Genomic DNA, 13,594 nt, shown 5'->3' with positions numbered 1-13,594 from the left:
CAATTAATACCCCCGATGTGTTTAACTGCTGTGGTTCAACCGTCCAACTATTGATGGTGGCTTGTTTTGGTGTGGCCCATTTGTTGTGATCACATTCACCTTTAGCAATTGGGTTTTAGATTTGATTCTGCTCTCAGAATAAGCTGATGTAATTAATGCTCTTCTGGGACATAATGCCCAGTCAAAGTTTTTCTTAATTAAGTAAAGTTTATCCATACTCTGTGCATTTATGTATACTTAAGAAGTGAGAACAATGTCCAAATTTAGCACGATTTCTGATTATAGAAATTCCAAATTCCTTCTTTATGGGCTCCTTAGCTGTCCATTACTTCCTTTTTAGTTCTATAATGGCTAAACATTTGTAGTTTTCAAGCACTTTTTAAAAGAAATCAAGAGAAGATTCATTTTTACAACAGAATGTAGATTTGTGAATATATTGATCCATTGTTGATGTTACTTATTTGGTAAAACTATGCTTATTTGTGGGGGGAATCCAGATGTTATATGTAAATATTTTAACAGGAAAATGTTGTCTAGAATCATCAGCATATAATTTTTGTTTCCTTTGTTAGGAGAATGTATTTCTTTTCACATTGTTCAATTTCACCATTCAAAGAGGTAAGATGGCTGATCCAACCCAGGAAACTAAAGCCAATTTTAAAAAATAATGAAATAGATTAATGATTCAAATTCTCTAACTGATCACAATACGAAAGAATATCTGTCCTTTTAAATAAATGATTAATATTGAAAGATCTTGGGCTGGGGATTTAGCTCAGTGGTGCCGCCGCCTGCCTCACAAGCACAAGGACCCGAGTTCGATCCCCAGAACCAATATATAACCTTTGTCAAAAGTGCTACTATAATTTGGCTAGGTTTTAGAATGTATGCTTACAGCTACTAGGACTCAAAAAGATGTAGAAAGCTGTACAACTACAGATGCACTAAAACTCATTCCTGTCAATTTCAAATGGACTGAAGAAAATTACCTTTTAAATATCTCTCAATTTAGAGACTGTGTTTTTATTCTGTACCCCCAGGCAAATCCTGTTTTCAATATATTTGATAAGCGTGAATTTCTACCTAATTCTTAGACATAAGAAGCTCAATTTTCTAATGGAAAGATGCTGAGAGCACTAGCCGCACTATCAGTATTAGAACTATATTATCCTATCTTTCACAAATGGGAAATTTTCCATGTAAAGTAAGAAAGTTTGATACTTCTGGTTTGCCATGGTGTTACCATTGTGACCACGAAAACCAGGTAATATTTAGAATTTCCATTACCAAGTTTTCTCTCTCGACTCCCTAAGCACACGACTGACTTAGCCTCACAGCAGGCCCCTATATCAGGCCCTGGGAAACCACAAAATGATAGAAACCATTGACTCAGACCTCTCATGGGTGGCCTCTGACATAGGACTGGAATCTTCCTTTGTGAATAGATAGGGGCCTACAGGACCTGGAAATGTGCCCTCCATTTCTACTAGTTTTCCATAAATTTGTGGTAATTTTGTCATTGTGTTTTCTTTCCACATTGCCCCAAAGTCCCCCACAGTACAACTGCCACTAGGCTCTCTGGAGCCTCAGAGATAATGAGTCTTCGCTCTGGAACCTTCTGGACGCTGAGCTTTGCCCCACCCCCCTTGAGGCAACGTTGCTCGTCCTCGCGTGGTCCTAGTCTGCGCAGACTCCGTGTTGCCTTCCGGTGGCCCAGGCGGTCCTACAGCGCCAGCTCGCCCGCCAGCCATGTCGAGTCCCGGTAGCCGCAGGTTCAAGACCGGGGACCTGGTGTTTGCCAAGGTGAAGGGCTATTACCCCTGGCCTGCCAGGGTCGAGCACATGGCCCAACCCAACCGGTACCAGGTGTTCTTCTTCGGGACCTACGAGACGGCCGTCCTGAGCCCCAAGCGCCTCTACTCGTACAAGGAGTTCAAGGAGAAGTTTGCCAAGGCCAGCAAGCGCAGAGGCTTCAATGTGGGACTGTGGGAGATCGAGAATGATCCCAGGATCAAGGCGAACAACCAGTTCCTTGCGGCGCTGGCAGCAGAAGAGAAGGAGGGGGTCGGCTGCGCCAACGCCCGTGACCCCATTCCGGAGCCTGAGCTGGATCCGGAGCCAGCCGAGGAGCAGCAGAAGGAGGTACTTCTGAAGCGGAGGATCGGGGACCCGCCTGGGGACACCCCCAAACGGTCCAAGGCCTTAGTTCTGGATGGCGCGGGGGAAGAAGTGGAGGAGGCCAAGACCGATGAGGCACAGGCCAGGGAGGAGCGTGAGGAGGAGGCGGAAGAGAAGGCCAACGCCCCGGGTTGCCTGTAGTCCCTGCCTTTGGAAAGAGCCCTGCACCGTCCCTGGTGGATGAAGAAACCCACCTCACCCTGTATCGCGAGACCCCTTCTCCCACCCCAACTGCTCCCTCCTCCACTCACTCAAGCCCTGCCCCGGAGGATGGGGCAAACCACTTGCTACTGGATGGGACAGGCTACTTAATGCTACAGGTTACTTAACGAAACAGGCCACCCTGAAAAGATGGACCACCTAGAATGGACAGGCAGCTAGATGGGGCAGGCTATGTAAGAGAAACTGGATTCCTAGCAGGAACAGGCCACCTGGAGGGCATGGACCACCTGGAACAGACAGGCCAGCTGGATGGGACAAGTCACCTGGCTCTCACCTACCTGATCGCCATCCCTGTGATCTGAGTCAAGACCCCTACTGCCCAGCATGAGATGTGGCCACCATGCCTCTTGGGAACTAGAACTGCTTCTCAACGCTGCTGCCTAACCGGAACAGGCTCTTTCTACCTCCTAACACCCCGTTCCCCTCCCCTAGGCATCCTGCAAATCTGCCTTGGAATCAGTTAGGAGTAAAAGGGAGGATAAAAGTGCAGAGGTAGCTTCTGGGAACCTGGGAGGGGCACTTGCCAAACTGCAGTGGTGGAGGAGGTGGAGGGTGATCTCTAACTGCTGTGCTCCTCCTCTCCCTCCAAAACCTGCCCAGTTTTACAGATTAAAGAAAAGTGGGGCAGCTATTAGGAGCCTACGGCCTTCCCTCACTACTCCTTATGCCGTTCATGGAGTCTTGAGAGTCATTTTTTTTCTTGAAAACACTTGGGACGCCTGAGTATTTTTGAGATCTGAAGGAGTGACTTTGCCAGTGAGGGATTTGGCTGGGTTGGGAGGGGTGAGGAAGAGGAGTCTCCATCCAGATACTTGAGACCACCTACTAGAGGCCTTGGGGAAACTTCTGGCTGCCTATTTCTAACTCCTCATAGCCTGAAGCCCACCATAATTACGTAACATTTGGACATGAAAGGCACAGATTTAGGCAGCATTTTTAATAAAAGGAAGTTTTTTTGTTTTTTTTTAAATAAGATCTAACCGTGGCTGTGCCTTTATTCTTCTCCCAGCTGTCTCACTGATACACCTATAGAGGTTCCCTTTCTGGGGTTCAATGAGCTTGTCATAGAAATTCAGGTTTTGGCATTTTGTGAGGTGTTAATTTGGTCTATTCAGTATAGTCACCAGATCCCACAAGTAATCTGAAAAGGCAAATAAATGTCCCCTCCCAAACTCTTCCTCATGGGCTCTCTATGCCTTTCCTCATCTCTTCTGGCTTTTACTCTGCCCTCTTCCCTTGGGCTCTGATGAAAATGGTTGATTGAAACTATTTCACTTCTACAAAATAAAAATTGTTGATCACTTTAAAACAAACCTCTCAAGTCTATTCCTTGGATTCTAAAGGATTGGTTCTTAAATGCAGTGTTCTTTTTATGCACCCTGTGTGAAAAGCAATTATATACTATACAGGGATATTTTAGAATCAGCCCTGAGAAATCTTTATCATCTTAAAATGTAGATAAGGGTAGTCTTTCACTCTATCTATTATAGTTGCTACTACTGATCTGAATGAATGCACACAGGTTTACTTGAAATGTTTGGATGATAACATTTACTGAGCTTCTAATAAATACTCTGCTTTGCCAAGCAGCTGATATTGAAAAAAAGGAGTGTGAGAAAATTGTTTGGTCACCTCTCACCATTTTGGTCTGCTGCTTCAGATAGTAAGATAGCTGTTTTATATTCCCACTTTTGAAAATATGTAGTATCTGTGGACTATTCTGCACCTTTTTAGTGACTTTGTGCTAATACCTGGATCTTAAACTTACTTAATCATAATCGTATGTTGGGGTGTCTGGATCTGTGTTCACCGACCCTGTATGCATACAGAGGCTTCAGTGAATACCAGAGTCCACAGAGAACATGCCATGTCCTCAGTAAGCAGGGTGGCAGCTGAGGACAACCCTATTTTCCATTCCCGTAAGTAACACTACTTTTGGACTTGAAGACACTAAGTTAGATGATCTCTTGGTTTCCAACAACTGCTATTGTGGTAGTATTAATACTAGAAGTTGCTGTTCATTAATTATGTACTATGTACCCTAATTTTAAATTCATTTTTTTTTTTTTTTTTTGGTACTGGGGATTGAACTCAGGTCCTTGCGTTTGCAAGACAGGCCACTGAACCGCTGAGCTAAATCCCGGCCCTAAAAAGTATTAAATTCTTTGTGTGTGTGTGTGTGTGTGTGTGTGTGTGTGTATACCCTGATTTTAAAAGCCTCGATTTTTATAATAATCTGGGAAGGCAGGTATTAGTATTTAAGTTTTCTATAGAAAGAAGCTCTGGTCCAGGGAGGTTAAATTGCTTTTCTGCATTCCATAGAACATTAAGAATTTAAACGGATTTTACTGGTCTTAACAGTCAAAAGTCTTTCCTATATTGCATATTTGACAAACAGTATGAATTCAGAAGTGAATAAAATAGTTATTTTAGTATTAATAACAAGTAATTGTGACAATAGTTAATATTTTTTTTCAGCTTTAATTGAGTTTATTGGTACATTTTAGGGATACAGTACAGTTACATTCATTGTTGGGATCTTGTACCTCTACATGACAAGTCTTGATTCTCATTTTTTCCCCTTACCCAATAGCTAATATTGAATCTGTAACAAGCCCCTGACTTATGAACATTTGAGTTACCAACTTTCACAGGTGTACTGTAAAACACTCTGTCATTTTATGGATCTGACTTAGGAACAGTTCTCCTAGAATGGAACTTATTCATGCATCAGGGACTTACTGTACTACTTTTTACACCTCAAGTCTTAGTACAATTACTCAATTAGACAGCTTCTGCTGAAGTCCAGGGATGTTAAGAGATTGTCCCAAGGCCATACAACTAGTAAATGACAAATCCAAGATTCACAGGCAAAACTCTCTCTTTCTAAATCATAGCTGTTATGTTCCATTATATTTTAACTGTTTCTCATTGAATTGAACTTCCTGTTGTATAAAATGGAAGTATCCATTCTGTATTATTTTGAAGTGAGCATTTAGAAATTTCAAGGTAAAGAAAATATTAGCAAACGTTGCTTGGGGTGCATAAAAAAGCATTTTGGCAACTGACAGTTGTTTGTTTTTAAATGACAGAGAAATGATGAGGGAAATTGCACATTCATTATTTTTCAAGAGGTAACTACAAGAAGTTCGGATATGGATCAGTATGTTTGCTACAGGCGGGTATATGATTTTGATAAAATTTTTATGGAAGCACATTTTCTGAAATGATTCAATAACCTGAAAGATAGAAAATGAAATTACTTCCATTTGAGTCCCTTTCTATTTTTTTTTTCTCTTTTTTTGTTTCAAATGTTAGAAAAAGCTATTTATTTAGATGTGACAGCACATTTGCTCTCTTGGTGACTATAATATTGTAATGAAAATAGTAATCCAACTAATAGCACCTATAAAAAGAATGATACACTTATTAGTAAACATAATTATGACCCAATAAAGAATGAAAAACACGGAAAATCTGTATTCTTAGCTCTCTTTTCCTGGGCAATAAACCCCATTTATACGCTTTGGTGGCCAAGAAATTGCTTTTGTGTGGACTGAAAAAGAAGCTGTTACAAATTCTCAATAATTCTAGCACGGTTTTTGTTTTCCTCTGAACAATGTATGACTCAATGACAGAATTACTGGTCATCGATTAGTCACCTTAACAAAGCCCTCTACTTGACCTTGGGTGAACCTCTGTTATTAGCCAGATGTGTTCATGAATGTTCTGATGATAATGTTTAAGCATCCTGCTCAAATACAGGCTTATCACATTGTCAGGGTTTTGCAGACACATGTAGTGTACTAGTTTTTGTAAGGCTTTCAAAGTATTTGGTATTTCACAAAAACATCTCTTTGGCAGAATTAGGCAAAGATACTATTGAGAGATACAAATTTTATTGCTTTCTTTCATCAGAATTTAGGTTTCACACAGTCTGCAGATTTTCATCAAAGGTGTATAACCCTCTCTGTGGCTCATACCTTCATTTTACCTTTCTACCAAAACTTAGATATTCAGAGCACACACTGCATCTATTATTTATTTCATTTTTAACAGTCTAGTCAAAGGAAAGCCTTGCTACACATTCCGTGGATGTTTGCAGATCCCTGCTTTTAGAAAAAAACCCTCTTTCTCTCTTCTGAGCTGCTCAAGCTAAGAGCTAATGGGTGGGTTCTATGTTCACACTGATCGTATTCTAATTTCCTGTGTATTGTTTGCTTTTCCACTAGAATGGAAGAAAAAGAAAATTATTTTATTAATATTTTACCCCCATGATAAACACAAAATAGTTATTTTGTAAATTTTAGAAGGTCTGTTATCAAATGTGCCTTGTGATCATGGGGCTGAAATAAAACCTAAAATGTGACATATCACATCCTGACTCTAAACAGAAAAAGACAGAGTAAGCTGGCCTGCAGATTAATGGCAAATTTTGATTGGGAAGCTTCTGCGTTCATGTAGGTAGCTACGTACCTATATTAAGTGACTGAAGGTTACTGGCACATTTCACTGAACAATCTTCCTGTTGATGCCAGGGCCACACTATTTATTTTTCTAGGCATTCTCACTGTTGAAATCACTTGTCTTCATTACAACACACATAGGCACCATCTCCATAATGCATAGGTCCCCAAGTAGGCAAAGGGGCATCTGATTGCTACATTTTCAAACATGAGCCACATACTGACTATTCAGTCAAAATTATACAACAGTAAGGGTGAATGGGCCAAAGAGAGCATGTGGCTCTTTTTCCCCTCCACTTTTTGTGGTGTAGACACATTGCTTATTATAGGAATCCCTCAGAATTTGATAATTTTTAAGGCATGATATCTACTCACGACACATATGGTTATGACTGGTCCTAATTTTGCAAGTCAGCTGTCTGTCTTGGATATAAATAGTTTTCTTTTCCACTGCTGGAGAAAAACTGATGTTAGTGAGATACCTGAAACTGAGACATCCTAAGTGATTTTCTAGAGTAATTCATGCAATTTTCTCTGTGTAGTCTGATTTTACATGTAAACTTTAACTTCACTGAAATGATCTGAAAGTGCCATCATGAGATACTCAGAAAGAGTCCTGAACAGTGAGATGTAGCTAGGGACAAGTGTTGACCGAGGGCAGTCTTAGTCACAGAATGGCTAAACCTTCCTAGGAACCCTTAAAAACCAAATTTGATCTATTTTACTTTCCTTATATGGTTCATTTGGTAAGTGCCCTTCTCTCCTTTGTGTTTTTCACTCCAAGAAGAGCTATCCCTGCTGCTTAGCTCTATTTCACTTCTCCTCCTGATAAAGCTTTCCCTGAATTACTCTCACACAGGCAGCACTCCACTATGTTTCTGTGAGATACTGCTTTTCTCTTAATACTGTCTACTTCTTTATAACTATCCATTTATTGCTTTTAAAACAATCAATAAGTCATACACTCCATGTAGGCAGGAGCTATGATCATTTTGCTTATTGTAAAAATCTAGCAAAGTGGCTTGTTCATTATAAGCAGTCAATAAATTAAAATTAATTAGTAAATGAACACATGACTAAATCTTGTTTCTTTTCTAAGCTTATCCTCAGAAAAGTCTCAGGGAATTCTATTATCCCTAGTAATGCACAGTGGGGGCCTCAGGGATTTAAAAATGTGTATTATTTATTTAAAACATTCTCGTTGTTATTATATATGTGTTTATCTCACACCAATAACAAACGAGCAAGAAAGAAGCTCAAATTATGAGAATGTACCATCTAAATCTGAATGTGGATAAATATGTCAAACAGGGCGTGTATCCCTTGAAGTTATAATTCCCTTTAATAATTTGAGAGATCATTATTGACTTCTTTCATATAAGTAGCATCTTGATGGTGTTTGGCTGCGGAGCTGCCCCCAAACTTCAATTTAAACGCTGGAACCACCGTTTAAGAGCTGTGTGATCTCCTCTCCACTGAAAGTTATGATCATGACTTTCAGGTGACAAGATTGTTGTGCAAAGCAAATGAGCTCATCTGTGTTAAAATGCCGAGCACATTGTCCAGAACAAAAGTAGACATTACCATCTATGTCAGTTTACTTCCTCCTGTGTAATCCAGAGAACTAACTATACCGTTTGAAATAATTAGAGCCCAACTTGTCAGTTTTGTTGAGGGAAACAAACACCATTGTTTAGAGGCCTTTGTGTGATGCAAGCAGCTTGCTCTGATGTATAATTCTATATGTAGTTTGCTCATGCACGGAGAGAAACTGAAATCTCATTCTTCCTTTCTTCATATTGGTCTTCAGTAGGTCCTTCAAATTCCCTCACTGGTGGCTGAGTTGTTTTACATCCAACTTTAAATATTCCTCTTTTGGGGGAGCACGATTCATTCCTCCGATGCCCAGTTTTATTGCTCTTGTTATTTCCCTGGGACCCACTCACTGTTTTCCAATGGATATTTCTTAGGTGCATCTCCTTGAGTGCTTTATATTCTTTTCTAAAGCTGCAGAAATAGTAATTGTATTGCTGTAGCTATTGCTTGGCTCCCTGGCCTTTTTTGTCCAGCACACCTATCCTTTCACACATAATTTTAATGAGCTGCCCAACTCGATTACTAAAAGGTGCTGGAGTGTTAGAAAGGATTGACCATTCTTTCCAGATGCTCTCTCAGGTTTCACGTACTCTTGTGATTTACCTACCCAGTGTCACTTAATTTTTCTTTTTCTTTTATTTTTTTACATTTATTCACGCCTTGGCCAACTCTTCATCGCAGTCATTATCCACCTCTCTTGGTGATCCAATTAACACTTCATTAAACAATATGTTCAGCTCGGCTCCTTTCTCACCGCTCTGCACTTGTCAGCAGGACCCGCGTTCCCCCTTTCACTTGTGATTCTTCTGCAGCTTGGAATCTGTCAATCATTAGTTCTCTCCTCGGTGCAGTTTTTTCCACAGGTCTCTCTGCAGCCTGTGTTTCAACCCACGTGTCAGTGTTACCATTTTCGATTCTTTTCCCCTTCCCCTTTTCTATCCTTGTTTTTACCCTTAGATGTTGGGACACAGCACTGATGTTAGTCCAGAAATGTCTTAATGACACCATCTTTAAAAATCTTTTAAAAGCAGGAGTAGGAAAAGACAAGTATACTTCCTTTGAATGAAAGTCTCATTTCTTCTGATAAAAATTAAAATATACACAGTTACCAGTAACGTAATAACCACCCAGCTTTTTTATCTTTGGGCTTGTTCTGGTGAGAACTGGCAGAGAATTTGTTCTGGCTACGAGGAAGAGGGCATGGTTCCACTGCAGCAGGGCCCGGAGAGAGCACTGGGAACCGAGCCGTAGATAAAATGCACATGCCAACTGCAACGTGATGCTTGTGTGACGTGGAAGAGACACAAACAGGCAGCGTTAAAGAAGTTTAATAAGAGCTTTTTAAAATGTGACAAAACTAATTGAGGAATATATATTTTTAGTTATATTAAAATCAAACATTGTATGGCTCTTAGGAAGTCCATGGCTGATTTCCAGTTTAACCATTTTAGTAGAATGTTTCTGCAGTACTGTAATTAATGCTACTCCAATAAGCATTCCTGTATGTGGGGCAACAACAATAACAGCACCCATTCACACACAGTTTACCATATGTTGGATGCTGTTGCAGAGTTTCAGATACATTGGTTAACAATTTATGCAAAGTCTTTATCTTTTTAGTGCTTCAATATTAAAAGCTAGAGAAAGGCTTTTAAGAGTACATATAAGTAAGTAACATTGTATGTTAGAGTCATAAATGTCATTTAAAGAAAAACAACAGAGATATCACTGTGGTGTGATTCTTTTAATTCTTTTGGAAAGATACCCATCAGGGGCATGGCTGGGTCAACTGGAACCTCTAGTCCCAGCTCTTTGAGGTATCTCCATATTGATTTCCATAGTGGTTTCACCAGTCTTCACTCCCACCAACAATGGAGAAGGGTTCCTTTCTCCCCACAATCCCGCCAACATTTGTTATTGGTTAATTTCTTGAGAGCATCCATTCTTTCTGGGGTGAGGTGAAATCTCAGTGTTATTTTCATCTGCATCTCTGGAATGACCAGTGATGTGGCACATTTTTTCATATATTTACTTAATGCTTTTACTTCTTTGTCTGAGAAATGTCTGTTCATTTCAGATGCCCATTTTTGAGTTGGGTCTTTAAATTTGGGGGCTGATTTTTTTGAGTTCTTTATATATTCTAGTTAATAATAGTCCTTTGTCTGAGGAGCAGCTGGTAAATTTTTTTTTCCCAAATTGTAGGTTGTCTCAGCTCTGTTGATGGTTTCTTTTGCAGTGCAGAAGCTTCTTAATAAGATGAGATCCCAGTTGTTGATTCTTTGTGCTAGATCCCGTGCTACTGAGGATTTGTTCATAAAGTCTTTTCCTATGCCAATGTCTTCAAGGGTTCTGCCTAACTTATCTTCCAGCAAATTTGTGTCTCTTTTTTTAATATTTAGATCTTTAATCCACTTTGGATTTTAGTTTAGTGCATGGTGAAAGATAAGGGTCTAGTTTGTAATAGCTAAAACTTGGAAGCAGCCCAATTGCCCATCATTTGGAGTTTGGATAAAGAAGATGTGGTTTTTCTATAAAATGGAATACTACTCAGCCATAAAGAATGAGAAATTAGAGTCATTCATAGGAAAATGGATGCATATTGAGGTCATACTCTTAAGTGAAATAAGTAACACGTGTAAATACCGAATAGTTTCTCTGGTGTGAAAAACTATAATAGTGCATAAGATACTAATGAGATAATTGACAATGTGAAATAGGAAGAAAAGGGCTAAAGGTGTAGGGAAAGTGGGAAGGTTGGGGAAAGGGAATAAGGGAAAAGAAAAAATATGAGAAAATGAAAAGATGGAAACAAAGTTTTTGTAAATAGGGAAGGGAAGAGGGGGTGAAAGGAGGGCAGGGGTAAGGGGGAAAAATGAGAACCAAGACCTGTCATGTAAAGGTACAAGATCCCAATGATGAATGTAACTGTACTGCATACCTGAAATGTACCAATAAACTCCATGAGAGAGAGAGAGAGAGAAAAAAAAGTAAAACAAAGAGAACACAGAGCTGGAGATTAGCAGGTGTGGGGGGGGCGCATACCATGTTAAATAGGGCTGGAGGGTGTGGTGCAGGTGGTGTGAACCTGGATTCCCACATCCCCTCCACTTCAAGTCATCATGAGAGAATGGAAGTAAGCAGAGCAGTTTCTTCATCAAAGGAGCCTTGAACATAAGCAATTATTAAAATATAAAAATCCATAAATTCAAATATGTTATTATGTATAATGCGTAATTAACGGCACACCTCACAGCAGAAATAGTCATGCAAGTCTTACAATATTTGAAATGAAAATTAGTGCTTGGCTTCTCTTATTTGCCATTTTATTGTCTATATCCACACGGCATCTTCTGAACTGTCTGACAGACCAAAATCATACCTTTATTTTGTTTAACATTTTGTCCATTTTTCTCCTCTCCAAGTAGAAAACAGACAATCACAGAGGCCATTAAATTTACTTTTCTGTTCTCTTTTGTGCTACCTACCTGAGCGTCTCACAAAAGATCATCCACTTTTCCTGACTGACTGAGTGTACTGCAGTCACAGTGTAGGTAATGTCAGCATCTCTCTGAGGGCGCGTGCGCCCTGTGGTTGGTTTTATGTGAGACACCAGCTGTAGAGGGGTAGGTGATAAGGCAGCTCACGGAGATTTGTGAGCTACACTGTTACTGCATGGCTGGAGATGAAGATGGGCAGGGTGGTATATTGGCTTGACCCTTACCCCAAGGTCTTCACTGGCTCATATCATTGAATACAGACAGGTCACACTGGAATATGCTTAGGGAAGGAAAGGAAATGTGTGTTTGTGTGCAAATGGGAACTACTCCAAACACAACTTTCTATTTTATAATTTCTACCAATGCCAAGATTTTACTTGGATGATGTAGGGATAGTTCTAAACTTGATTTCTTAGTAGTTTTGAATAATTTGGGGCTTTGAAAAAAAATTTCCAATTGTTTTTCAGGCCCAGAATCCAAATTGGTATTTTATGGCAAGGAGCAAAATTTACAGTTGATGTGATATATATAAATTAAATATATTCTCAGAGTCCTGTATTCTATTTATCCTTCCAAGAAAAGGCCACGTAAAGTCCTGGGTTTTTGTAAAATATAACCTGAAATGCCAATATTTTAGATGAGTAATATAAACTTGCTTTGGATGATGGCACATATTGTGCAAAGAAATGTCTATGGGGTAAGATTAAAGCTTTTTTTCACAAAACAAGAAAACCTATACCTTTGCTATTTTCACATTTTTGGCCTAACAGCTGATCACCTTTAACAGGCATCACCACTAGGTTTGAATGTGACAGCCTTGAGGAAAAAAAACCACCTTAAGTCCCTGGCAGAGGCAGAAAAAAGAATGAGCATATATTTCTGAGCTGTTTGGGCCCATCAGTTAACGAGGTGGCTAAGCATCCCCTGTGCATATATATTATGACTGTCAAGAGAAAGGAACACCCAAACTACAATTTAGCCATGTTGATAAAAATATTTGAATGCGGAAGAGACGCAATTTGGTGCAGGTATCCTGTTAATATTCCGGACATGAAATAGAGATACAGTGCGAGATGGTGAGAGAGCAAATGAAGGAATGATGAAAATGATATATTATACCCAAAGCACTCCACCTGGAATGCAAAGTCAAGACAAAACATACTCTAATTTCCCTTGTCCCACCCATTCTTCCTCAAGGCAACACCACCTTCCAGAAACAAATACTGTGTCACACCGTACAAGAGAACAAATCTCTGGCCTTTTGATTGTTGTGAAACAGGTGCTTGATGACCAGGTATAGCCCTGTATTATAGTTGGAGGGCTGTTTTAGCTGTTCAAATACATAACTGCTCCCCAAGAATTATATCACAAAAATAATTAGCGTACCATATATCAGAGGCTGCTCTTCTCTGCACTTTTCCCCTTCTGGCTCAGGAGGACAGACAGTGGTATATTCCTGCTGCTGCTAGTACCTCCCTCTAATAACGGCCATTATTCATAGCAGGGCGCTGGAGGTCACTAGTGTGGTCTTTGTGGAAGGATCCTACTATTTATCCTGTGTTCCTCTCTAGGTTGTGAGCTACAGCATGCGTAGGGAACCAGTTTATCCTTTGTATATGAAATGTAGACTTAACC

At 39.9% G+C, this 13,594-nt stretch overlaps 1 protein-coding gene across 1 annotated transcript; it reads left to right on the top strand.

The window, feature by feature from the left end:
* The first annotated feature begins 1,656 nt into the window (after nucleotides 1-1,656).
* On the top strand, nucleotides 1,657-3,659 carry Hdgfl1 (HDGF like 1). Its single transcript, XM_010622943.2, has one exon. The coding sequence runs from the start codon at nucleotides 1,750-1,752 to the stop codon at nucleotides 2,317-2,319; it is 570 nt and encodes a 189-aa protein (XP_010621245.1). The 5' UTR covers nucleotides 1,657-1,749; the 3' UTR covers nucleotides 2,320-3,659.
* The last annotated feature ends 9,935 nt before the right edge of the window (nucleotides 3,660-13,594 follow it).

Source organism: Fukomys damarensis, unplaced genomic scaffold, assembly GCF_012274545.1.
Source record: "Fukomys damarensis isolate Sample0158 unplaced genomic scaffold, DMR_v1.0_HiC HiC_scaffold_10, whole genome shotgun sequence".
NCBI lineage: Eukaryota > Metazoa > Chordata > Mammalia > Rodentia > Bathyergidae > Fukomys > Fukomys damarensis.
The sequence above is the reverse complement of the archived record's forward strand: the minus strand, read 5'-3'. Positions and strand labels throughout refer to the sequence as shown.